At 35.9% G+C, this 24,082-nt stretch overlaps 1 protein-coding gene across 2 annotated transcripts in view; it reads left to right on the top strand.

Moving 5' to 3' along the window:
* The window catches only part of IL31RA (interleukin 31 receptor A), a 38,076-nt gene extending 13,994 nt beyond the window's left edge, over positions 1–24,082 (top strand). For both annotated transcript variants that reach the window (XM_071581160.1, XM_071581159.1), the window contains 14 exons: positions 631–927; positions 2,634–2,754; positions 4,661–4,830; positions 5,949–6,100; positions 9,224–9,389; positions 10,013–10,095; positions 10,658–10,874; positions 12,080–12,262; positions 12,958–13,059; positions 14,418–14,564; positions 17,035–17,175; positions 18,508–18,601; positions 20,105–20,183; positions 21,044–24,082. In XM_071581160.1, coding sequence (XP_071437261.1) covers positions 631–927; positions 2,634–2,754; positions 4,661–4,830; positions 5,949–6,100; positions 9,224–9,389; positions 10,013–10,095; positions 10,658–10,874; positions 12,080–12,262; positions 12,958–13,059; positions 14,418–14,564; positions 17,035–17,175; positions 18,508–18,601; positions 20,105–20,183; positions 21,044–21,634 — 2,543 coding nt within the window. In that variant the 3' untranslated portion in view covers positions 21,635–24,082. The remainder of the gene's footprint in view (positions 1–630; positions 928–2,633; positions 2,755–4,660; positions 4,831–5,948; positions 6,101–9,223; positions 9,390–10,012; positions 10,096–10,657; positions 10,875–12,079; positions 12,263–12,957; positions 13,060–14,417; positions 14,565–17,034; positions 17,176–18,507; positions 18,602–20,104; positions 20,184–21,043) is intronic.

Raw genomic sequence — 24,082 nt, forward strand, 5'->3', positions numbered from 1 at the left:
AACAGAAAGCAAAACAAAGCAACATGAAACAGGTAGCTCTTTGCAGGACCTTTATGGGCAATTCTTGAACTGTTTGATAACCTTGTTGTTGAATTCATTCATTCAGCCCACTTACGTGTTTTTCTTTCACATGTGTTTTGTATACAATTCCTGCACTCTGTCTGGCAACATAAATTCTAAGAGGGGTACAGGTGCTAAAGAAATACTGAAATATATTGCAGCTTAGTTGTAAATTTCAACCTTATTAGTTTGATATATTTTCTGATAATGTAATTAGTAATGAAAACATGTAAATGGTATGTATATCTTTTACATATAGGAATATTTTATAAAATTAGATTTTTCTTCATTTAGAGATATTGAAAGAGCATCTGAGTTGAAATTTCTTCATTATTTCAGTGAAGTTTTAGAAAATCACTCTAGTGTAACACCTAATCTAATATAGTAATTAAGGTGAACTGAGTTTTCAAACAGCAGCATCTGATTTGAGTGACTAACTAAGCATTTTATTGGAACTCTCTTTGAAAAAAAATTATTAAATTATCTCTAGGAAACAAAACAACTTATCATTCTTTCCATGAATATTTTAAAATTAATTAGGCTATGTGATGCCTTTGATTCTGTTTTTAGATGAAAACTCTGTCAGAGATGCTGACATTTTTCCTTCATCTACTGAAATTAAAAGAGGATCTCCCGTGCAGCGATTTTGTATTCTTGGAAAACGACACATGCCTCACAGAAATGCAAGCCACATCATCTGGAAACTGAATGATGAATTGATTCCTCCAGAAAACTATAACATTGTAAACGAGACTGTATCTAGTGTAACCATCAATAATTTCACTTACAATACAGCTTATCTGAAATGTTTCATGAAGTACTTGGACAACGAACAGCTTCTTGTTCACACAGAAGTTAAATCTGGCTGTAAGTAGAAATGTAGAAAAATTAATTTTAACATTTTTAATAATGTAGTAATTTTACTTTTAAAAGAACTACTTTTGTTTTTTACCTCACGGTATCATAAAGCACCTGTATTCAATTATCTCAATTTTTTTCCCCTGAAATAAAGTGTGAATTTGTAGGCATTCCTTACTGACACTTACTGTCTATAACCTCTATGATCCTGAATTTTAGCTAGTTGAACTTTTCTGTTGAGTTCCAAAGGTGGTGGGTATGTCCCTTTGATTATATCTTTTGTCTTACCTGCCAAATTTAGCATTTTCCAGAGAGGATTTCCTCTCTACTCCTCTCTTCCAAAGAAATTCTAATTGCAGTTAATTCTAATTGAAAAAGTTAAAGTATGTATATGAATTCTCTAGTTTATTGAACAGATTAAGTGCAGATTATACTAATGCGTGCCTGGAGGTCCCATTCTAATAAAGAAGGAATAAATGCAAAAAGATATCTGTAGAATAAAATCCAACAGAAGGTATTGCTTGTCTGCAGAGCTCATTTTGCTGTAAACTTGTCAATAACAGAAAGTTCTTTTGAGTGTTCTATTAGCTAGGACAGAAAAGTACTGTTTTGAAAACAGGATTTTTTCCACCAGCTTTTCTCGCTGGGCACTCTTTCCACTCCAGTGTCTTCTAACCAGTGAAGAAATCTGAGTGTAACAAAGAAATCTTTGAGTGTGTTACATTTTTAGGGGTGACTTCAGACTACAGGGATTCCAGAAGATTATTTCCTTTTTGCTTCTTGCTTATAAGATAAAGAGAGTCCAGAAGTAGTGATCCCTTCAAGGTCACATGGAACTGTTTCCTAGTAATTTGTCTTCTGCGCTCTGTATGTGATTAGATGTTCTGTGAGGGAATTGAGAGGAGTTTTATCTTTCTAAGAATGCCTTTGTCCTTTGGAACTTTTGTACTGTTTGTTTTTCCCTTGCTTTCTGGACTGGCCTTGAGCTACTGGTGTGTTGTCTGGGAGTTTGGGTGTGTGTATACTTAGAGGTTCAGGACAACAGGGGTTTGATATGAGGTAGTTAATCAGTTGCTGCCTTTAGGCCCACTTAGTAAAGTACTTATGAGAAGTAGCTGGAGGAAATCTTGCTGTCTCCTCGGAGAAAGACAGATTGGTTTTGGTTTTATGAGGAGTTTTGAGGGCAGACGTCATCATCATCACCATGGCTAGGCTTCGCGAACAAAGATTTGGGAAGTGGTGTGTCTCCACGAGTCCCAGTTGGAGGCCAGAGTGGACCACTGATGGCAGTCAATATGGCCAAGGCTGAGGTGTTGTTTCAGGGAGTCCTTGTATCTCCTCTTTGGGGCTCCTCTCTTGTGGCAGCCGGTAGCAAATTCACCATAGAGCACAATCTTCGGAAGGCGATGATCCTCCGTCCTAGAGATGTGCCCTGACCAGCACAGCTGTGTTCTCATCAGCATGGCCTCGATACTGCTGACCCCTGGCTGTTCAAGAACAGACACATCGGTCACGTAATCAGACCAGTGGATGTTTAGGATTGAATGAAGGCAGTGCTGATGGAAGAGTTTGAGAAGAAGTAAGAAATAACAAAATGAAGTGCTATGCAATACACTTAATGAAGTTTGCCATACTCTGCTTTTTGACCAAGAAAATCAGTTGTGCTTTAAAGTTACTGATTTGTACTGATTTTTTTTTAATCTTTGTAATTGTAGTTCCTCCAGACACTCCACAAAATATTTCCTGCATTTATTACTTTGATAATAACCTTACCTGTACCTGGAACTCAGGAAGAGAAACAAGTTTTGCAAGAAACTTTACGCTTTACCGAAAACTGTAAGTATAGGAGGTAATGGGTACTGGGTTGCTGGGGTGTGATAACCAGCTTCCTTCCTGTCTCATCCTGACTTCTGTTTAAAGAAAAAATGGAAACATGGTGTACAGAGTCATGTCATTAATGCAAATTAAATTAATTAATTCAGGGTTGGCAATTGTTGAAAAAAGTTATAGTGACCTTTTCAGTGTGCTATATAAAGCAATTAGACATTCTCAACCCAATATTCGGTAAAGAAATATTTATATCAGAACTGATATGCATTTGTTCCCTTGAAGTAGCTTTACTAAATAGATTGAACGCTCAGTCAGGATAGGTACAAATGAAAAATGGAGGTGCTTTGTGGGGGAGTTACCCAGAAACTTTCTGTGTAACTCACAGTCCTCATTTTGCATGGGTAAAAAAATTGCTTCCTTCTTTGCTTTAAAAAATCCCAATCAAAATCATAAAACCCCTGCTATTCTGCTTGACAGAGTAGAGTTTAATCTAGAGACCTTTGGAGCCATAAGGTTTCAGTGAAAGAATGGGGAGTTAGTTGTCTTTTTGGGTTGCTTAGGGATTTCTATTTACAAATACAAATTATGTAGTCTCATACTTTTCGGTGGTTTTGTGACCCCAATATAGAAGCACAAATACTTTCTTCTTTCAATTTCTGTTAGATTTTAAGTATTGGTTAGGAGCTTGATTTTTTGTAAGTTACTGTGACAATGGTAAAACAGTGTTTTTCCAAGGCAATCTCAGATACAATTCTGAAGGTGATAGCACAGATTTTGTCCCATATGTCATCTCTTCTTCATGATAGTGCTGCTTGTAGTAGTGCTGTTCTTCTATCTAACCAAGACTCTAGGTAATACTGTTTCATGAAGAGTTTTCTGAAATGCCCAGAGTTATTCTTGAGAACGAGAAGGAACTCAAACTCTCAAGGGTACTTTTTCATATTATACTAGCGTACGGTCTCTTTTTTATTTGAATTGCAGGGTAGGAAAACCTCTTTATCTCCATTTTAGGTTTGGTATTTTAGGCCTGTACTATTTGCAGTCCAATCTAACTGTTAATTTTAATCCAGATAAGTCCCCAGATGAGTTTAGCATATAACTCCAAAAGCGCTTGTACAAAAGGGCAGAGAAAAGTGGATGGAAACCAACAGCGCTGCATGTTAGGGGAGATTGGACTGCTGCTTCTTGCAGCAATGCAGGCTTGCACTGGCTTAAAATGTTGATGAAATGCCAGCCTCAAACTGCATTTTGAGTTTCATGAATTATCTGCTTGCTTATTCCATCATGTGAAATATTTAGCACAAGCCTCTTACCTGACTTTCCATTAACTGAAGAATTTCTCTGAGTCAGTAAAATGAAGCATATTTTGTTAGTTTTGCATCCCACACTACATATTGTGACGGTATATATGTTCTGTCAAAGTTATATTGTTGTGGGATAGTTTGACAGGGGTGCATCTTGGCTTTTTCTGTGTTTAAAAAAAGAGTAAAAGCTTGTTATCATATAGTTCCATGTGGCATGTGTTACTAACTCAGTCATCTAACTATATTTCTAAAGGAAGTCTTGTGTGGAGTTACATGATTTCACTTCTCTTTGAGATTTTAATCAAGAATAATCACGACATGTGGATTCACTATTAAGACCTTTTTACTCTTTGCTCTGCTCCTGGAAAACAGTTTTACTAATTGCAGTTAGAACTAACTGAGTTTGGGCAGATTTATATTTGTATGCATTTGCACAAGCAGTGCAACTAGGAAAGAGTATTTGTTTGCACGGACATATCAGCTAGAGGTGTTCACTGGTAAAAAGTTCTGTAACCTCAAAAATATATAAATTATCAATAATCTAATTTGAATTATTCTAAGAAAAATCTCTAATTTCTAGCTCTTCATTTTTCTCTTATGTTTTTTAGGAATACTCATCCAAATTCTGCAGTCAGCTCCTGCCAGAGTGAAACAGAGTCATGTTCATTTCGTTACCCAGATACTCCATATAGTAGTTCTTTTTGTTTTCAGGTGAAAGCTGAAAATGTTTTGGGTGAAGCATTATCACAGTGTGTTCCAATAGCTATGGAAAAAATAGGTAAATAAAAAAGAGTTAAATAAGTATTTAATTGATGGCCTTTCTTTGTAAAATTCTTTGAAGTGATGTTGTTACAGCAGTAATCTCCATCAGCTTCTTGACCTTACAGAGAGCTGGTGAAAAATGACAGTGTTTTATTCATACTATGGAACATGCAACCAGCGATATTTTTTTTAAGCTAGCTAGAGCGTCTGATGTAACCATTATAAATTACTAAGTTTTTAATTATTGACAAGTAAAGGTAATATTCTAAAGTTTTTGTCAAACTAAGTGGTACTTGGATTGTACTTTTCTGTTTCTGAGTGGTACCAAAAGTACTGCCACACCTGGCTGTAAATGAATAGTGATATTACGATTTCTCCAGTGTCTCCCATCATTTACTCTGCTATTCTGCTTTCTGGCTATGAATGTTAAACTCCACCTTTTCTGTGTGCAATAATAATAATTGCACACAGGAGCAATAATACTATTTTGTCTACCTCTTCTTCCTCTGCACTGTGCTGTATTTTCCTCTGTTCATTTTGGTGTAGATAATCAGTAACCCTTTTAACTGACTTCTTGCTGCAGCACTCATCAGCTCTCCGGTCATATGCTCCTTTATTCCTGTGTTCAGATCTGCTGTGGCTCCTCATTATTCTTCACATTCTCTGTGCCAGCCATCTCTTTTCTCATTGCTAATCCATTCTTTTCCCACTTTCTCCTTCAGATTTCTCTCCCTCCTCTGCAGTTCAGACTTGTCTTTGTCATCCCAGCTCTGCTTCATTTATTTTCCCTGCTGTTGTCTCTGAGTAGTATTTTTCAGTGCTGATGCAGATGAAAGATGTCTGCACATCTGTTTAAGAGCAGCTTTGTGAGCAGAATCATAGAAAAGCTTGGGTGAACTAGTCCAGGTTGTTCAAAGTCCCATCTAGTTAAATCGCTCGTGTGTCCAATTACTCTTACAGAAAACTTCCCAAATGTAGAGTTACATATCTGAAATAGACCATCACATGAACAATCTGATAGGATGTGTGTTATTGGGGTCCTGATTAAACTTCTTGGAACACACATAGACAGAGAAATTCTGAACTTATGTAGAGGCATTTTTCCCTCTTAATGATTTTGTTTCTTAATTCTAGAGAAATTTGAAGCTCCTGAAATACTTTCAGTTAAAAAAATCAGCAGTATAAAGCAGTTACTTACAGTAACTTGGAAAATGCCTGAGAAGATTATCCCTTCACGAGATTTAACTTGCCAGGTTCAATACAGAAACTTGTATTCAAACTCTACAGTAAGTTACATAATTTTTCTTCTGAATACCAGTCTCTTTGTGACTAATTGTGAGTACTGTTATGAAAGTTTAAATAGGAAAAAGGGAATAAGTAGTTTGAAATAATAATTAAAAACTTGTTATTTTAGTGGAACTAGTCAGGTATGCATGTTCTTAAGAACATTGTTTTGTTGCCTAGGACTAATTGTTCTCTTGATGCTTTCCTGTTTTGGTGCATACCATACTTCTCAGTATATTTCTTTGAAAGATGAAATGACGACTTTAGGCCAAGGGATTACACAGGCAGTCAGTGAAAATATTTTATTTTCCCCTTGCATTCTAGTGTTGAAAACAGCACATAAACCCATGATAGATGAATTTAATTAAGACAGACTAATGTTTCATTAATTTTAAAGTGAACTAAAATAAAAGTTTTGTAAGATGGAAAATAAGGGTGTTTGTCTTTCTGACACTTAAATGTAAATGTAGATGTCAGGTCATCTATTCCTATGCTCCTCAATATGGAAGAGGTTATTTTTGTAATTTTACTGTTTCCTCTTCCAAGTTCAAGAATGATCCCTGTTTCTCAGCTTGTTTTTCTAAGTTCATTGAACTTGGTTGTCTGCCTTGATCTTGCTATTTTATACATTTTATATGTAATTATGTGAGAGAAGAATTCATCAAGGTAGTCTTCAGAGCTTTAAAAAATTCATAATACTGATGGTTTTTCTAGTTAGCATTCTTCTCACATTCTCATGGCAAGCATTTTTACTATGGTGTGACATACTAATCTTTGGATTAAAGATAAAATATTCAGGGTGTTTGGATGGGCAGGATGGCTCAAGTCCACCTGGGATACCAGAAATGAAACTAACAGTTATTAAAAATACCTGTTCATGTTGTTTATTCCTTTGGAGTCAAAGCTCTGGTGTCCTTGTGATGCTTACAAGCTGTGAGGTCCTTCTCCAATGTTGAAAATATTCATATTTTTACAAAATTACATCTTTATTGCATATTGTGTCTATTTTTCAGCATTTGCATTAGAAATCACCTGTCTGCTTTTTTACTGTTGAATACAGTCTACATCCATTTGCTTCCTCAGATCTTACCTGAATTTTTCCACAGACAATCTAGAGAAAAATCAGTAGCTATCCATGATCAGTAGAGGCATAGGAGTTTTTCTGTCAGCACACTTGTGCCAAAACTCACCCCCCCAAAACAAACCAACTAAAAAAATGTTTAGGGCTTTTAAGCTGTCCTGCCAAAACAGTTGAAATAGTTCGCTGTGAACTGTTTTTACTGAGTGAAAAACAGGTAACCTATTTTTCTATCTGCATATACTAAGTTTCTAATTATAATGAAATATTGTTAACAGGCTTTTGGCAAGTAACTCAAAGCTAGACTCCAGTTCTGTGTCAGTTCTGCAGGAGGCTGATAACAGTTTTGAAACCCTTTCTATTGTGGGTTCAAGGAAGACTCTGTCTCCTTGAGTGGTTTGTAGGTCCCTGAATTCATTCTCATAGAACCAGTTTTCTTTTTCTGACAGTGAGTCTCTTGATACCAGAATGGACCAAAAATTTTCAGTTTCATAAGGCAGTGCACTTCCCATTATGGTGTTCATAGGAGTGGGTGTCTGCATTTGGTATTGTTATAGTTTGATTCAAGGGCAGTTAAATGCCTCCCTGACATCCGATCCCGTCAGATGTCGGAAGCTAAGGAGGGTCAGCCCCGGATTAGTACTTGGATGGGAGACCTCCTGGGAAATGCCGGGTGCTGTAGGTTCTAGTCCTGAGGACTTCACTGTCACTGTCCAAGCTTGCTTGGCCATGGCAGATGAACCTCAGGACTTAAACAGTGGGGCCAGTTCTGCGCACGCTGAGCCTCACCTAAAATCCACTGTGCAGGCTGGAAGGGCACACCCACGTGGGGACAGCCCTTCCCAAATCTTCGTTCGCGAAGCCGAGCTACACACACACACACACACACACACACACACACACACACACACACACACACACAGAGTTTGATTCACTTTTTATTGGAAGGCTCAACTGGTGGATGCCAGGAATTTCGCCCCAGTTTTTTAGCCCTCTTGCAACTCTGTGTGACTGTACTACTTCAATTTGACTCCCAAGAGGGAATCTTCAATATTGGAAAACTTGCCTTTGCTGACCTTGACCTGAATTTAGCTACCTTGAACATTTGTTGTAGTATCTTTATTTCAGTCATCTGAAATTTGAGAGGTGACAGTTGTTAATTATTGAGTAATTTTTGCTATTTTGAAGATAAGACGTTAATATTGGTGTAGTGATTGCATCAGTCCTTCTGTTCTCAGACACATACCCTTTGTTTCTTCCTGTTGTTTTCTTCTGCTTCATGTTGGCAGTCCAGTTGAGTTGGTGCATCAACTCGAACTCCTGTTTTGTACATATGCTTTCTCTTTTTTTTGTTTTGGAACAACAGTATAGCTGTGAGTGGGGCTCCTTTTAAGACAAGGAAATTACTCACTTTGTCATTACTTTTTCAGAAAGGTTCTACATCAGTTACTTCTGATGCTCTTGTCTTCTTTCACTGCTTAAAGGCTCCATCTTCTTTTTTCTTTTTCTCTTGGTTGCAGAATTTTTTGTTTTTATTTTTCTTTTTTATTTTAATCCTATGATGATAATGTTTGGGATGGCCCACAGCCATACTGCTGTGTGACTAAGAGCTAGAAGACCTTGTAACTCAGAAAAGAAAAACAAGTCCCCAGCTGGCTTGCAAAGCGCTTCCCCCCAGGATGCTGTTGTGGGACATTATTGTGAAAAAGGCTTTAGCAATATCCAGTTACTTCCTGCCAGTGGGAACTGCATTTATCCAGCCCCTCCTGTGCCAGCACAGCTGCTTCAGAATCATGTATGAGCTGCACACAGTTCAACCCACAAGTCAGTCAGTACAGACCTAGTATTTCAAAGCCAAGAGCTTTACAGGAAGAACAAAGATGCTTCATAGAAAAATGAAGTATAAAACAAGCAATCTTGAGTTTCATAGGGGTGAGGTAGGAAACATGAAAACTGCATCTGTTTTGGATGGGTTTTTTTTAAAGTAAGTCATATATCTGCACACAATTTTCTGTCAAATAATTTTTGTTCATGTACCTACTTCCAGGAATTTGCCACTGTCCCAATGAATTCTGCAGAAAAAACAGGATCCTGTAATCTCACAGGTCTTTGGGACTCCACGGAATATTCTGTGGCCATTCGGTGTATCAGTAATGAGTCAATATTTTGGAGTGAATGGAGTGGAGAGAAAACTGGAAGCACAGTAGAGAAAGGTAGGTTAACTACCTGTAGAAGTTTTCTTCAGTTATACTTTGAGACATTAGGATTTCATAAGGAAAATTTGTGGTTTCAGCATATTTTATATTGCACTTAGAATTCTGTTGCTTAAACAGAACACGTGTATTTGTTGTAAAGGTAGAAGAGGAAAACCAAAAGACAAGAGCAAGTAGTGGAAGAGACTTGAAAAGTGATTCAAACAATATAGGGCTAAGGAAGAAAATGGTTGAGTAGACAGACAGTGAAGAGAGGGAAAATTAAGAGTGCAGATGAAGGTTGAATATTGCAAAGTAGCATAGTAGTAGGAAATGTAGTGTAGCAAGTATGTTCAATAAAATTAATGATACGTAGAGATGCTAAATCGCCAGTTATAAAAAAAAAACCCTACAAAATCTCCTGTGGGAGACTCTAGTACTTAACAAATAAAAGAAAGCAGAAAGAAACTTACGAGATGCTGTACTAGCTAGGGGGAAAGAGGCACACCATTACACAAGAGAAAACTTATTTTTAATAAGTTTCTCTCAGACTGTATGTTTGAAACCTTTGATTGTTTTTACCATATTAAACTATTTTTTAATATAGCAACGAATTTCAAGTTATTTTTTGTGTCCTTAAATAGCTCCATCAGAAAAAGTGGCTTTGTGGAGGGTAATTGAGTCTCCACGCTCACCTGAAAGTAGATCTGTACATCTTATGTGGAAGGTATATACTGTTTTTATACTCTTTCTGTGTATTGTTTATCATATTGGTATCCTGTAAATGATGTTGTGTTTAAGTACTTTTAGTGTTGTAGGATGTATAACTGCCAGGGGCATTCACTGTCATCCAAAAAAACCCTCACTGAACTAAAGCAGAATTGAAAAGACTTTTGTTTACTGAATGGTAGATGAATAGAGATTTGTAATCTCTGTGGAAAAGAAGCATTTAATTGTATTCAGATCACTGGAAAATGAAATTAAAAATCCTTACAACTGCTTTTAAATAATATGACTTAACAAAGCTATGTTTAAATTCAGTTTAAACTTGTAGTAAAAAGTCCAAAGGCTCTTTGCAGTTTGAATCTCAGGACTTTCGAACCTTTCCTTCAAAGAAATTGCTATGGCTCTCTGTCCCGAAGATGGGACTGAAGAAAGTACATTGCTTTTCTAAATATGGTGTAATAATTTTGTAGTTTGATCTGGAAACTCTTCAGTGCAGCATCTATTTTTGGTTGTGCAAATAACACTGTGAAACACTTATTACTGCCTTTTTTTTTTTTTAATAGCCATTAAATAACTTTCCACCTCCTGGGAGAATTCTAGGCTACAAAATACAGTATTTTCCAGAAAACAGGACCTCACTGAAAATGACAAAGAGCTCTACTGATAAAAAAATCACTTTATTTCTAAATGAAGAGGCATATGTAATATCTGTTACTGCCTATAACTCTGCTGGAAATTCTCCTGAAGCTGTTTTGAGGATTCCATCCACTGATGAAAAACGTAATGTTTCTCAATGTCATGTTAAGTTTTTCTCAGTAACAAAAAAATATCTTAGTGACATTTGTTTAGGTTCTGAAACAGTAGAAGCAAAATTGTGGTAAGAACTTCTGTCATCTACCTATGTCTATATATCTATACCTATATATTTAGTTGTATCTTGCTGTCATTTATCTCTTACAGATGATTATTGTTAGGGATATTGTTTTGAGATACAGTTGTTAGGATATGAACACTTTCTGATATCTTATTGAATTTCTATTGTATTACTTTCTGAGGGTTTTTTGGTTTGGGTTGGGTTTTTTTCTAACCTCCCAAATGCAACCCAGTTCTGTCACATCCCTTGGCTAAGTCATAAAATTGGTTACTGCAGGGCAATATTACATAGTATTTAATAACATAATTCAGAGATTTGCTAAATAGAAGTCTCTAAGCTGTGTCAGTGGCAGCAAAGAAAGAAGCCTTGTGTTTATGCTCTCTTCATACGCATTGCCAAAGTACCCCATGCCACCACTGCCGGGGTCAGGGAACTGGTCTGCTCTAGCACAACAGTTGAGCTCTTTGGCTCTTATGTTTAAATCTGGTACTTCTGTGAGCCTTGCATTACAACATCGTGCTGCCTACCACGAAGAGGGTTTAGAACTGACACACTTGAATCACTTCTGCATCAGTTGTTCATGAAATAAATGCAAGTGTTTCCCTGGAACTGCTCAATTGAATTCCATTTCTAATGAGAAAGCTGGATATGTAGATGTGCTGTCATTTTGCCTTGGATGTTGCTGACTACCTCACTACCCACTTTATATTTAATCATAAATGTTTTTCTGATTTTTCCATTCTGTGATATGCTTTCCCCTCCTCCCCCCTCAATACATCTCTTTTTTTCTCTGATTCATCAGGTCTTTTTTGCCTCTGCTTTGTCAGATGGGGTTTTCACTCAGACTTTCATTGCCTCTCTTCTGGCTGATGGTGCACCTTTGCTTCACTGTCACTCATGACCTTGCTGACTAACTTACTGTTTTCCTTAATGCCTTTGTCATCTCAGTCAAAACTTGCTTATCTGCACAATTTGCAAAATTGGTAGCAAGTTGGTTTACAAAATTTTGCAAACTGTAAAATTCAGATTTTAAAAGAGAGACTGGTCTTTGGATTCTGTGTTTTAGAAGATATGAAAATAGAATTCCTGGTATTTTCTGTTTCATTTTTAGCTGCTCAGATTATTGAAACAGTGAGAATCTTTACAACAAATAAAGACCTGGTTGTGGAATGGATAGCCTCTAAACCAGGAGCAACAGAATATGTGGTTGAGTGGTATGAGGACTTGGAGATGGATCCTTTTCGTAGATCATGGCAATATGTGTTGAATTCTACAAACTGGAAAACTAACAAAGGTATGTTTATTTATGGGTTACAGCTGTAGCAATGTACAGATATGTATATATTTATAGGCAGACTGGAAAGAACAAAATAAGGATGAACTCATCCAGCTTTCCTCAGGCCGTTTTGAATGTGCCAGTGTTATTCCATGCTTTATCCAAAGATCTGCAACCAATTTAACAGCAATTTTAACTCTTTCAAATTTTCATGCAACTTGGGAGATGTTGTTTGCTTCCATATAAGATTAGGCTACAGAGTTGTGTTTAAGCAGTTCTGTGGCTTGATTTTATGCCAATAGGGAGGCCTATGACAGAAGTATGCTATTTTAGCAGAGAAATCTACAACAAATAAAATCAATTTAAGTATAGGAAAAGATCATGTTCCTTCATGTGCTTTAGAGTGAGAGCAAGAAACATGAAGGAGGATTTGAGTGAGAATTCTACTTTGATAAAAGCAAGTGGAGTGATTGATGGATCTGGCATGTTAGGTGTTGTATAACTGCATTTGCATTATGATCTAAGGCATTTTAAAAATGTGTTAAGGGAAGTAATGAGCATTCAAGGCAATAAATATATATCATGCTTGCTAAAGAATTGAAGAAAATAATATGTAACAGTATATTTAGAACTCCTTTGGGATTTAGTCTATTGTCATTGTATTAATCTCTCACAGGGAATTGTATGTAAATATTATTTTCTTTCCTCTACAGAAAACTTTAAACCATTTATATGCTATAACATATTGGTGTATCCTCTTTTTGGAAATAAAGTAGCAGCTCCATATTCCAAACCAACATATGTGCAAGAAAAAAGTATGTATTTTAAACTAATCATGTTGTGAAAGATGTGTTGTAGTCTGTCTCTCGGGGTGTATTATCTTGGAGCAATTCTGTACTATCATTATTTGAAAGAGAGACGGAGATAGTAGAAAAAGGCCTAAGTTTCAATCTTCCTCATTTCTGTTCTATTCAGTGACAAAATTGTTCATTGAGAAAATATACATTTTGTGGTAGTGGTAAATGGCTGCTTGATTCCACCAATTATTTACAAAGCAATTGGAAAGAGTATAGCTACAAACATGAAAGAATTTTTTAAAACTAGTTGCCTCTTCAGTATTACAGTTCATTTAGATATATACTTGATTTTAATGCTTGGCTATATTTCTTAGTCCTACTATCTGATGAGTTTCTACTCACAGAAAATAATGGATGGTTTGAAAGGCTTACTTTTTGTTGAATTTTATAATGTCACAAAATATTTGTGGTACTGTATATGAAAAATAGAAAGAAGCAGTGATGTTTGTAATTAGATAGGACCTTTGGATGAAATAGTGGGTTGTGGGGTGGAGGGAGGAAGAGGAGGAACATTTCTTTATTAGTAGTTCAGTGTGAATTCAGTGATTTATACAGGCAGCTGTAAGAATGTTGCATACTGGTAATTTTAAGGTTTCATGTGAAAATGTCAGTTTGTGTGTGTGCGTGTATAGATCTGTGCAAGACTGCATGCACACACCACACTAAGCAGCATTACTTACTGGAAGGAGGTAGTGGAGTATTATGTTTGAGTAATACTAGCACAATTAGAACTGTGTTTTGAGTGCTTTCCTGTTTTTAGGTAGCTGTGACAGCACTCAAGGTTGTCAGAGAATGGGAAGGAAGTTAATTGTTTTAAAGCTGAAACATGGGGAACTCTTGCTCCAAAGTTATGAGCAATGTGTGTGAGGTGGTATTGTGTAAGCAGAAAGTCTTTGTCTAATGCAGTGGGCGAGGCTGTGGGTGCTGGAAGTGGCAGCTCAATCTCAGCTCAGCCAGAGACGTCCTACACACGCTGTGACCTTGCACCTGAGTGCCACCATGAATGCATAATGTTCCTTTAGCTCTTGATGTCTCTCTGATGTTGTGAGGATAGAGCCTTCTAGTGATCTCAAGGTGTTCAAATGCAGTAACACTTAAAACTGTGCAAACACCAGAAGAAATGGGGTGAAGTTTTACCAGCAGAAATCCTATGTTAAAGTGGGTGAGAAAAGTTAAGGACTATGTCAGAGCACTAAGATCGTGTATTTATTGGTGCATTTCTTGCCTCTAATTTTACTGGTATATGTAAAGTAACACAGATGAATAACATTGTGGTACATTGACCGTTTTATTGCTTTTTCTATTTTTCTGTGTAGAGCCATCAGAAGGACCTGTGGTTGACACAGACATTCCAGGTAAAAATGAAGTTACAATAAAATGGAAAAAGATTTCAAAGGATAAAAGAAATGGATTTATCACTAACTATACAATATTTTATAAACCGGAAGATGGAAAACAGTTGAGTAAGTATACACTAAACAGTGATGTTTTCAACAGGATTATGACGAAGTGCCATCTGCAGATAATTACTGTCATAGTTATTAGCAACCTTTGTTATTGTATATCATAAATATATCTGAAAATACTAGTTCTAAAATGTGGCTTACATAAAAGTTAAAAATATCTGGTTTTAATGGAAATGATAGGGTATTCTAGTGAAGAATCTCTCCTTTATGCATTTAATACATACTTTAATACATTACATGTGGGGTTTTTTCCTCAGTTTCTTTGTTCTGAACTTATTTTGTACAGTGCTCCTTGCTCTCAGTCTATTACTAGAGTTGTACTCCCCATGGTAGGACAGCCTTGCTTGTTGACTACACTGTCCTGCTTCTCAGACATAAATCTGAGGGATCTCTAGGTGATAAACTTAGTCAGTGTATGGTGGCACTATCATTCCTCTTGCCTTTCTGGCTTAGGATGGAACTTACTTATGAGAGGCTTTTTGCAGTTTTTTGCCTTTAACAGTAAAAAAAAAATTGCAGGATTATGCCAAATTAGTGAGTATTACGTGTCAGATGCTTACTCTTTTCTTCTTTTATATATGTACTAGTCTCCCTTCATCTTCAGGCTCTTTTCCATCATGACACATCTTTGAAGTCAATGGAAAAATTAATGACAGGAGGAGAGGGGCTAAAATAAACTGAAGAGTCATAGATCCTGTGCAAATTCATGAATCGTGAAGGTTCAGTGATTTTATAAGTTCCATGCATGTCCTTGGAAGGACTTGCCTGCAGGTTCCGGAACCCTTCAGCTTCTGGAACAGTGTGGTGAAATTTTTCTGTTAAAAGTCTTTTTACAGTCAATTTTATATTAAAAGCAAATTAGGAAATAATGGCCAAGAAGCTAAATTAAGCTGTCAAAAATAGTTTCTTTGGACGTAGTCTTTAGATGAATTTCTTCAGATATACTTGATTTTCTGTGCTTGGTATTGCTTTTCTGATCTGGACGCTGATAGCATCACTTTGAGCATATTCCTAATCTCCTTCTCAGGAACAGTATCCACACATTCTGACAGTGTCAAGCTCTCTGTTCAGAACTTCTTTAGCTTAAATCTCAGCAGAATCTTTTATGAAAATTGTTTTGGTGACCTAAATTTTTGTCCTGTATAGTTTGTGAAGAATACTGTTGGAACATTCAGTGCTTCAGAAGTGCTTTTTTTCCTCCTCTTTTATAAAACATCACAGTTAGTAGGCACCTAACACAACTGTATTTGAAAAGTTCTCAAAATGTTTCTTATGGATATCAAGTTCAGAGCCAGAGCAAGAGTGTTCTTGGTAATTTTTAAATTTGAAAGTGAAAGCTAATTATTTCTGTCAGATTCAGTCCTCTACATGCAATTTTTCCTGCCTTGTTTGTTTCTGAGTAACTTAATGCTGACTGCTTTGTGCAGAGTCATGCTTGCAACATTCAGCCTCATGTTACAGAGCCCTATTTGGTCATATTATTTCTAATGTAAAGCAGGCTGTGCCCATTTTAGGTATTCAGGTTAGTTTCTTTAGCAAATTAGTTCTAAATACCAACTCAAGGGAGTTAAATTTAAATGGCAGAAACATATTGTACTGAAACATACTGTACTGGTGTTTTTTGAGGCTTCTTAATGTCATGTCTTCTTGATAAGAATAGAACATGGAGTTTGTGCCAACGTGACTTCACTGGTGGCCTTCTAGTTCTAGAACTCCATTTTCCCCTCCTTGATTTAAGAGAAACTCAGTTTATTTTAACTCGGGTCATATTGCAGCATAACTATTTCCTGATTATTTCTTGATTGAACTGAATGATGACATGAGGTGACTTTCACTTTATGCAGCAGAAAATGTTTCAGTGACTGTAATTTCAGAATATGAAGTTGCTTTTGGTACTGTAAGTGGACATAGGATTGTAGGAACCCTGCTTAAAAATAATTGAAGTTGAAGCACATTCAGTATTGGGCAAGGTATTGGAAACATTGAGTTCTATTCATAAAGGCATTTTAAAGCTTGGAAAAAACCTCAATTTTGGGTTTCCTTTGGCTTAATTGGGAGGGATATCCCAGTGCTGATAAATTGTATCTTTTTGATTTCACAAGCTCCAGAAACTATTTTAAGTTCTTAATTTCTGAGCTAACTATGTTCAGGAAATAAAGTTCTCAAAGCACTGTTTTCAGTGTAAATTACAGGAGATCATAATTCTCCTGTCTTCAATATTGGAAAAAAAAATATTTATTTTTAAAACAGATATATAATAGTTTGGGTTTTTGCTTTAAACTTTTAAGTAGGAGTGATAAACATTGTTTAGTAATTTAAGCTTTCTTTGTAAAAGGACTGATAAGATCACTTTGTATTTCAAATTGTCTCTGAAATACTTTATGATCTCTTATTGTAAAAGTTGCTAAATAATTGTACTGTTCCCTTATATAACACTATTTTTTGACATAAATCTTCTCCTAAATAGATGAAACAGTGAACTCTGATGTTCTAGAATACAGACTGAAGTCTTTACAGGCTAATACACAATATACTGTCTATATTATGGCAAGCAATAAAGCTGGTGGAACCAGTGGAGAGCCAAAAACCTTCAAAACGTTGAAATTGGGTAAGTAATATTCTACAATTAGTTATGACTATTTTAAAAATGGGTTTGGGAGTAGGGGCATTGTTCTTTAGGCATTGGTTAACTTTATTTTTTTTAAGTAGTATTGAACAAAACAAGGAAGAATTGCCAACAGTAGCTGAATTTAACACAATTTCACCAATCATCTCAGAGACTAAAACTCAAGATTAGAAGTCAAATCCCCAAATCTTTACTTAGTTGTCAGTAAAGCTGTGGAGTAATATGGATGTTTATGGGACAGCAGTTTATGTACTGTAAGGTATGGGATGGGATGCCTAACAATTTATCAAAAAGTAACACTTTTTCTCTTTCTGAGATACTAGGTTTAGAATAACCAGGTATTGTGTTGCCCCTCTTCTGCTATGTAAGCTTAATTGATGATTGAGTGCACAGGTTATGGCCAATGTGTGTGGGGAAATACCTTTTCCTATTTCTGCCTATTTGTTCTAGTCAGATATTATTACCAAGGAGGTTTGTGTAATGGCAGCAGATTTGAAGTCCAGATATTTCCATGTTTCAACTTCTTGGAAGAATGTTTTCAGTACCTTCCTAAATCGTCATAGTGGTTGCCAAACTGAAATATAAAAAAGTGCATGAGCCCCCCCTGAACTTGTCATGAGACTTAGAGCTAATTAATTTTTTCCTGTAAATTCACTTGCTGGTTTGCTAGTCAAATGCAAGGTATGTTAGGCTGTACTGTGGTCAGATCCCTTGCTGTCAGTACATTCCTCTGGTATTTGAAAGCCACCTCAGAAATCTGTGCAGTGTTTTAGTCAGAGTAACTGTAGTTTTTTGTGATTTAAAATCTATCTCCTGTATCTAATTTGCTATTTATTTTATTGTAACTGGTAAAAGTGGTACTATATGGTAGTATTAGGTGAGTAAAATCACAGGTGCCCAAAGCAGTAGTAGAGTTTTCATCCTAGGTTGCTTTCAAAGGTTGGCTTAGTATGACCCTAAAAAGCCTGATTCTAATTTTAGAGTTGGGTGATGTGCTCTGTAGATGTCCCCTCCAGTCTAAATTGCCATAGGATTCTATTAAATAAAGGAAATTTTAAAATGCAATAATGTGTTTCTGAATCATCCTGAAAGTCTCATCATGACCTGGTTTTCTGGCTAACCGTGTCTTGTAAGATTAAAATGCTAGTGTTTTGACACATCGTACAATGCATATCATACAGTATTCTGAGTAACCTGGGATAGTTTTGACAGCACTCTTTAGAGCTCTGCTAATTAGATGACTTGGATCTTGAATATTAGCTCTCTTTGAGGAATAGACAAAGAAATGACCAACGTTTGTTTTTATCTCTAAAGATGAAGAAGATGTTTTTCTCATTGCTGTACTTGTTGGAATAAGCATGTTCTGTCTGTTAGGCCTTTGGATAGCATGCGTTTTGAAACAACACGTGTGAGTACATTTACTACTCTCTAGACCCAAATGCAAAAAGTTGATTTTAACCTGTAGAAGGCAAATTTTATGTATCATATAAACGCTTTTGTTGGGCTCAAAACCAATGCCAAATTAAGAAAATAAGCAATTAGAGTACCAAATAAATAAGCATACAGGTTATACTTTAATGTCATTTTATGCTATAGTCCAAAAATAAATATTAATTCTAGAAAGTTGAGTAAATTAGTACAGAATAAGTGGGACAAACAGATTTACATATTACCCATATAATTTTATGAACAATGCTATATGCCATTTGCAGTTTCATGGTCAGTCAAATGAGGGCAGTATACTTAAAGTCAGTTACTGAAAAAATAGTAATGCCAAGAACAAAGTTTCCCAGGCACACCTAATGTATCTGCTAGTATGACACTAGAACTTAGTTCATATAACCCCTGTTGCTTATCTTAGCCTATAATATTATTTTTGTCAGTTTGTGATGCTTCCCTTGAGCTGTAAAGAAGTCATGGTTTGTGTGAAAGCATTTGGATACCTGATCCATGAATGTGGATTCATATTTCTACATGATTTATAATATTTTCATCTACTGCCACCAGTGTCCCTTGCCAGATTTGAAATTGCTTTCTCAGAGCATGGGGATGTGGTAACATCCCAGAGATGAGTGTCGGGGTTTTTTAAGGTTATAAAGTATGTTTTTCTTTCACACAAAAGTGACTGGATTGTTTGGCTGAAGCTTGATTTTGGGGTGTTCTAACCTCTTAGAACCAATATTGTTGTCTAGAGATGCATCAGGTAATAAGTGCAGCTGAATAAATAAGTATAATTTCCAGCTCATTTACATCTTCATCTGTGTTGTGTATTCTGAAAGTTTACTACAGTAAGAAGCTATATTTTGATTCTGGAGACTACTTGGAGGTGCAGTTGAGTGTTTTTGTTGTTGTGTAGATCAAATTGCAATATCAAAAGTCAAGCTGTGGACTGTTTTTTTGTTCCCTTACATATATACCCAGTATCAACAAGTGATTCAGAGCGAGCATCGTTTATCTGCTGCTAACACTGGAACCCAGCTTAGCTCCAGTGTGGTGTAGTGCTTGGGATACTTTCCCTTAGCAAAATTTGCATGAGGTGGCTTTTTGCTGAAGAAACACCCTGAAAAATGAACAGAACAGATTTTGTTTACAGCCTTATTTTCGGCATCCTATTATTTAATATGTACATAATATATAACATAACATGTAATGCGATAAAAATTACTTTTGTGAATTAGTAATTTTTCTACAATATCTCTGTAACCCCAGAGATCTTGTTAAGATTTTTTGTAATAAAAATCAACATATGGAAAAACAATTTTGTTGAAAAAGAATGTGTTAATACAGAAAAGACTTCCTTTGCAAAAATTCGGTATTTTAGCAGTATTTGGAATTTCTGGAGATTTGTTAATTTTACTTTTAATAATCAATTTCTTTCATAATTTAACTGAAATTCTTTTCTCAATGATAGGTTTAAAAAGGTTTGCTGGCCTGACATACCAAATCCTGCAGAGAGCATTGCAGTGGAATGGCCTCTTGGTGCATCTATGGTAATAATTGCCTTTTTTTGTATTGAAGAAGGGACCAAATGGAGAGAAAAGAAGCCCCTCTCTGATAGTAATTTTATAAATTCAAAAAAAAAAACCCCAAAACATGTTGAGTTTCATTCTTTTTCAGTGCTATGAAGTGCTCCTCATAGTATTTCAAAATAATGGAGAAGATGCATCTTCATAAATCATATTTATTTCATGCTTACATGATAATGAGAAACAATGTTTTGAAGCTACAAAGGGGTTGGTGGACATGGTTGATTTAATAAACTCAATTAAATTTACACAGGTTATTGCATCTACTGAATCAGGTCCCCACATCTGGGTACCTCATTTCCTTCTCCATAAAAACTGTATTGCCACATATAGTAAGATTTGGTATATTATTGTCATCACATTTCTGTCTTTTTATTTGTTGAATATTTATGCCTTATTAAAGTTTTGATGTTTATTTGAATGGAGTTGATCAGGTTTACATAGAAAGTGTAGTCTGTGGAGAATGAGGTTGAAATTTTTTTCTCATAAATGGCTGGTTAGAGTAGAAAAGATGGACACAGTCTGTAGAAAAGATAGACACAGTTCAAACCCAATTCTGAACCTTCACTGAAACTTGTTATTACATTAAGCACAGAAAACCTAATATGAAAGTGCTTAACAAATGAACAGAATTACACTGTCATTTTTAATACTTATGCACATGAAATTGCATTCCTGCTGAAATGCACATGATCTCTTGATTAATGCACTTCCAAAATCATGAGTCAAATAGAGCTAAAATGACAAGAATTTATCTACTAAAAATAAAATTATACACTCTCTAGCTGAATACAACTTCACAATTTATCTCTCTTTACTGACAGAATAATTCACTTTTGAAGAGATTGACATCTGAGGCTAAAACTTTAGGCTTTGAAGACATAAGTGTTTTGGAACATTGTTTTCCTGATGAAGGTCAAGAAGGATCACTACTAATGAATTGTGAAAACCATGTTCCTGAATGTATTAATACAAAAGACATGATTAGTGGAGATAAGAAGATACTGCATAAAGAAGAAAATGAAGGTGCTAAATGTTTTTCTGCATCCATGCCTTATGTAATTACTGATCAGTTTAACAGAAGTCAAACAAAGCCAACTTTCATAGCAGTGAAGGAAATCCAACCCATAGAAATGCTGGCAAATAATTTGTGTGGGTCCCAAGAGAATTCAGTTAAAAATGAAGAAAATGATGATGAAGTTTTAAAGCTGGAAGATTTCAGTGAAAAAACATTATTCAATCCATACCTTAAAAATTCAGTTAAAACAAGGGAATTTCTGACTTCTGAGAGCTTGCCAGAGCACAGTATGGATGAATGCAAAAGCCAATCAAGTGTCTTACCTCCGTTTCAGCAGAATGTTGGAGGACAATCCTACATAACACTGGACATGTTCGGGCTGGCCACAGCTCAGTAGCGTGAGAAGACTTTCTGTTGTGAAATCCCCTTGTGAGAAACCCCTTGGCACTGCTGCTCATATGCATTCCTGTGTCTTAACCTGGCTGATCTCACTTAATTTGGATGGAAACACCCTTTTCCGTCAAACAGCTGTGAAGTTGTTTTTTGCACTGCTTTTATACGTGTCAGGGTTTACTTTCAGTGTGGGTGGGGTTTTTGTTTTGGTTTTGAGGTTTTTTGGGGGTTTTGGAGTTTTGTTTTATTTTTCAGCTTTTACCAGAGATGACAGTAGTGAGGCAAAAGAAATAGATTTTGTTATTTCTTCTTAGTTCTTCTGTATCAGCCTGCTAGAACAAACCTGTATTTGTTGTGTGAGCATCCAGCAATGCAAGCAGCATATCGATTTCCACCCAGGAAACCTGTTCCAAAGGCTCAGCTCTGCTGGGGAAACATGGACTGACTTGAACAGAGCTGGAGTCTGCTGAATCATTCCTTCAGTTGCATGAAGTAAAACTACTTTCCTGTTCTTATTTCCCTTGATTCTTTTATATGTAGTTTTATGTATAGTGTTTCTCTTGCATCACAAATACCTTGTGGATTTCAGTAGTTGTCTTTCTGTATCCTGACCCCTGAATCATTGGCTTGGCTTGTAATTTCCCTGTCTTTAATGAGAGTGTATTTGTATGTTATCTGCATTTTGGAAAAGACAGGGTTTTGCTGGCTATGTTGCTTCCTTTCCTTTCTCTCATGTTTTTAATCCTACTCTGCATTTTGTGCTGCTTTTGTCTCTCCTGTTTGTTTCCTGATCTTTAAAACTATTTACTGAAGGACAACTTCTTATCATTCCTTTGACTCTAATTTTTTCCAGTTTAAAACTGTGTTTACTAGTTGAGATTTTGATATTTAAAACTAAAAAAAAAAAAAATCAACCAAATATGGCAACTTGTGGTGGAATAAGCACTGAGTTAGGAAGTTATTTTTTAGGGGAGGTATTGAAAAAAAACACTAAGTTTACAAAATATCATCAGATGTCCTCTAGTACTGATTTAGGATTAGGCATTTCTACATGAAGGCTATAACTTTTGTAATTTGTTTTATTATTTTGATAAATCAAACTACTTGTGGTTTTCATTTTACAAAGCAACAATTAAACAGGAAACACTCAATCACACTGATTTTTTTTTTTCAGTGGGAAAGAGGCCACTACCATCAAATTCTTACTGAAATATTTACTCTGGTAAACAACATATTGAAAAAGATGGAGAGTCTAAGTGAATTGGTGCCCATTATGACACATGTGCCATTTGGTCATTTTAATACTTTTAACTATTTTCACAGTATTTAAAGGCTTGATGTCATCAGCCCTGTTTGCACAGATTTGTTTTGTAAAAAAGATACAGGAGTTATGGGGGATATAGAACACAAGAAACAAAGGTGAATGGGAATATAAAGCCTTTTCTTTCTGCACAGGAGGAGGAGTGGAACAATGGAAAATACATTGTCCAGCAAGAATGAGACTGAGCCTTTTCCTGGATGTATGGGCTATTACTTGCATTATTTGGGGGAAGGAAGGGTAAAGTTTGCATGTAGGATTTTCCTCTATAGTTTGGAAGTTGCTTTTACTTATACCAACATTTGTCTAGTTTTAAAGGAAGCATGAGAAAACAATTTCTGCAAATGTTCCTTGTTCAGCAAAACAGATTGCCACCTCTCATGTTGGTTGGGTCACTTTCTCAACCACAGTGCTATAAGCCAAAGTGCATGTATGTTTGTTCTTACAAGCCCTTGCTTACTTAGGTAAGTCATGCTCTGAAATTACCAAGGGATACAGCTTTGGTTAGGTCAGTGCTTCTTCTGCTGCTTCACTTGCTTCCACACTTGTCTCACAGCTACATTGCTGCTTCCTAAGGTTTATAACTCAATCATAGCAATTTTCCCTCCTTAAATCTTAGTATCTATTTTAATATCAGAAGATACAAAAATAAACAAATGCAATAGTTTGTGGCCTGTCTAGGAATATTTTATCCATATGAGAGCTACATATTCTGAGTTAAATGATTGAAACAGGTAAAAAGTAAAAATAATCCAACCTTTTAAGTGATGCTTAGATAGGGGAGGTTCTTGCTGGGTGGATTGGGTAGGATCTCCCTGTAATGTCTCTTAGCCTTTGGAGGGTAAGTATAACCTGCTTTTCTCTCGCATTTTATTTCCTTCTCTATTGATACTCTGATTTTCTCTCCTCATTTCTCTGTTTTCCTTGCCCATTATTTTCTCGGGAAAAGCAAAATGCAAATAAGTGGGCTCAGTACATTCCAGAAATTAGGGCTGCCTTTTGCACATGATTTGAAATGCCAGCTTCTTGCACTTGGTTCGTTTTGCATTGGGAATTGTATTCTTTCTAATTTTGACAATTTGTCTTTCAAATGTGAACCATCTTTCTGTGAACCATTAAAAATATAAAACAGCA

This window comes from Pithys albifrons, chromosome Z (genome assembly GCF_047495875.1).
Source record: "Pithys albifrons albifrons isolate INPA30051 chromosome Z, PitAlb_v1, whole genome shotgun sequence".
Classification (NCBI taxonomy): domain Eukaryota; kingdom Metazoa; phylum Chordata; class Aves; order Passeriformes; family Thamnophilidae; genus Pithys; species Pithys albifrons.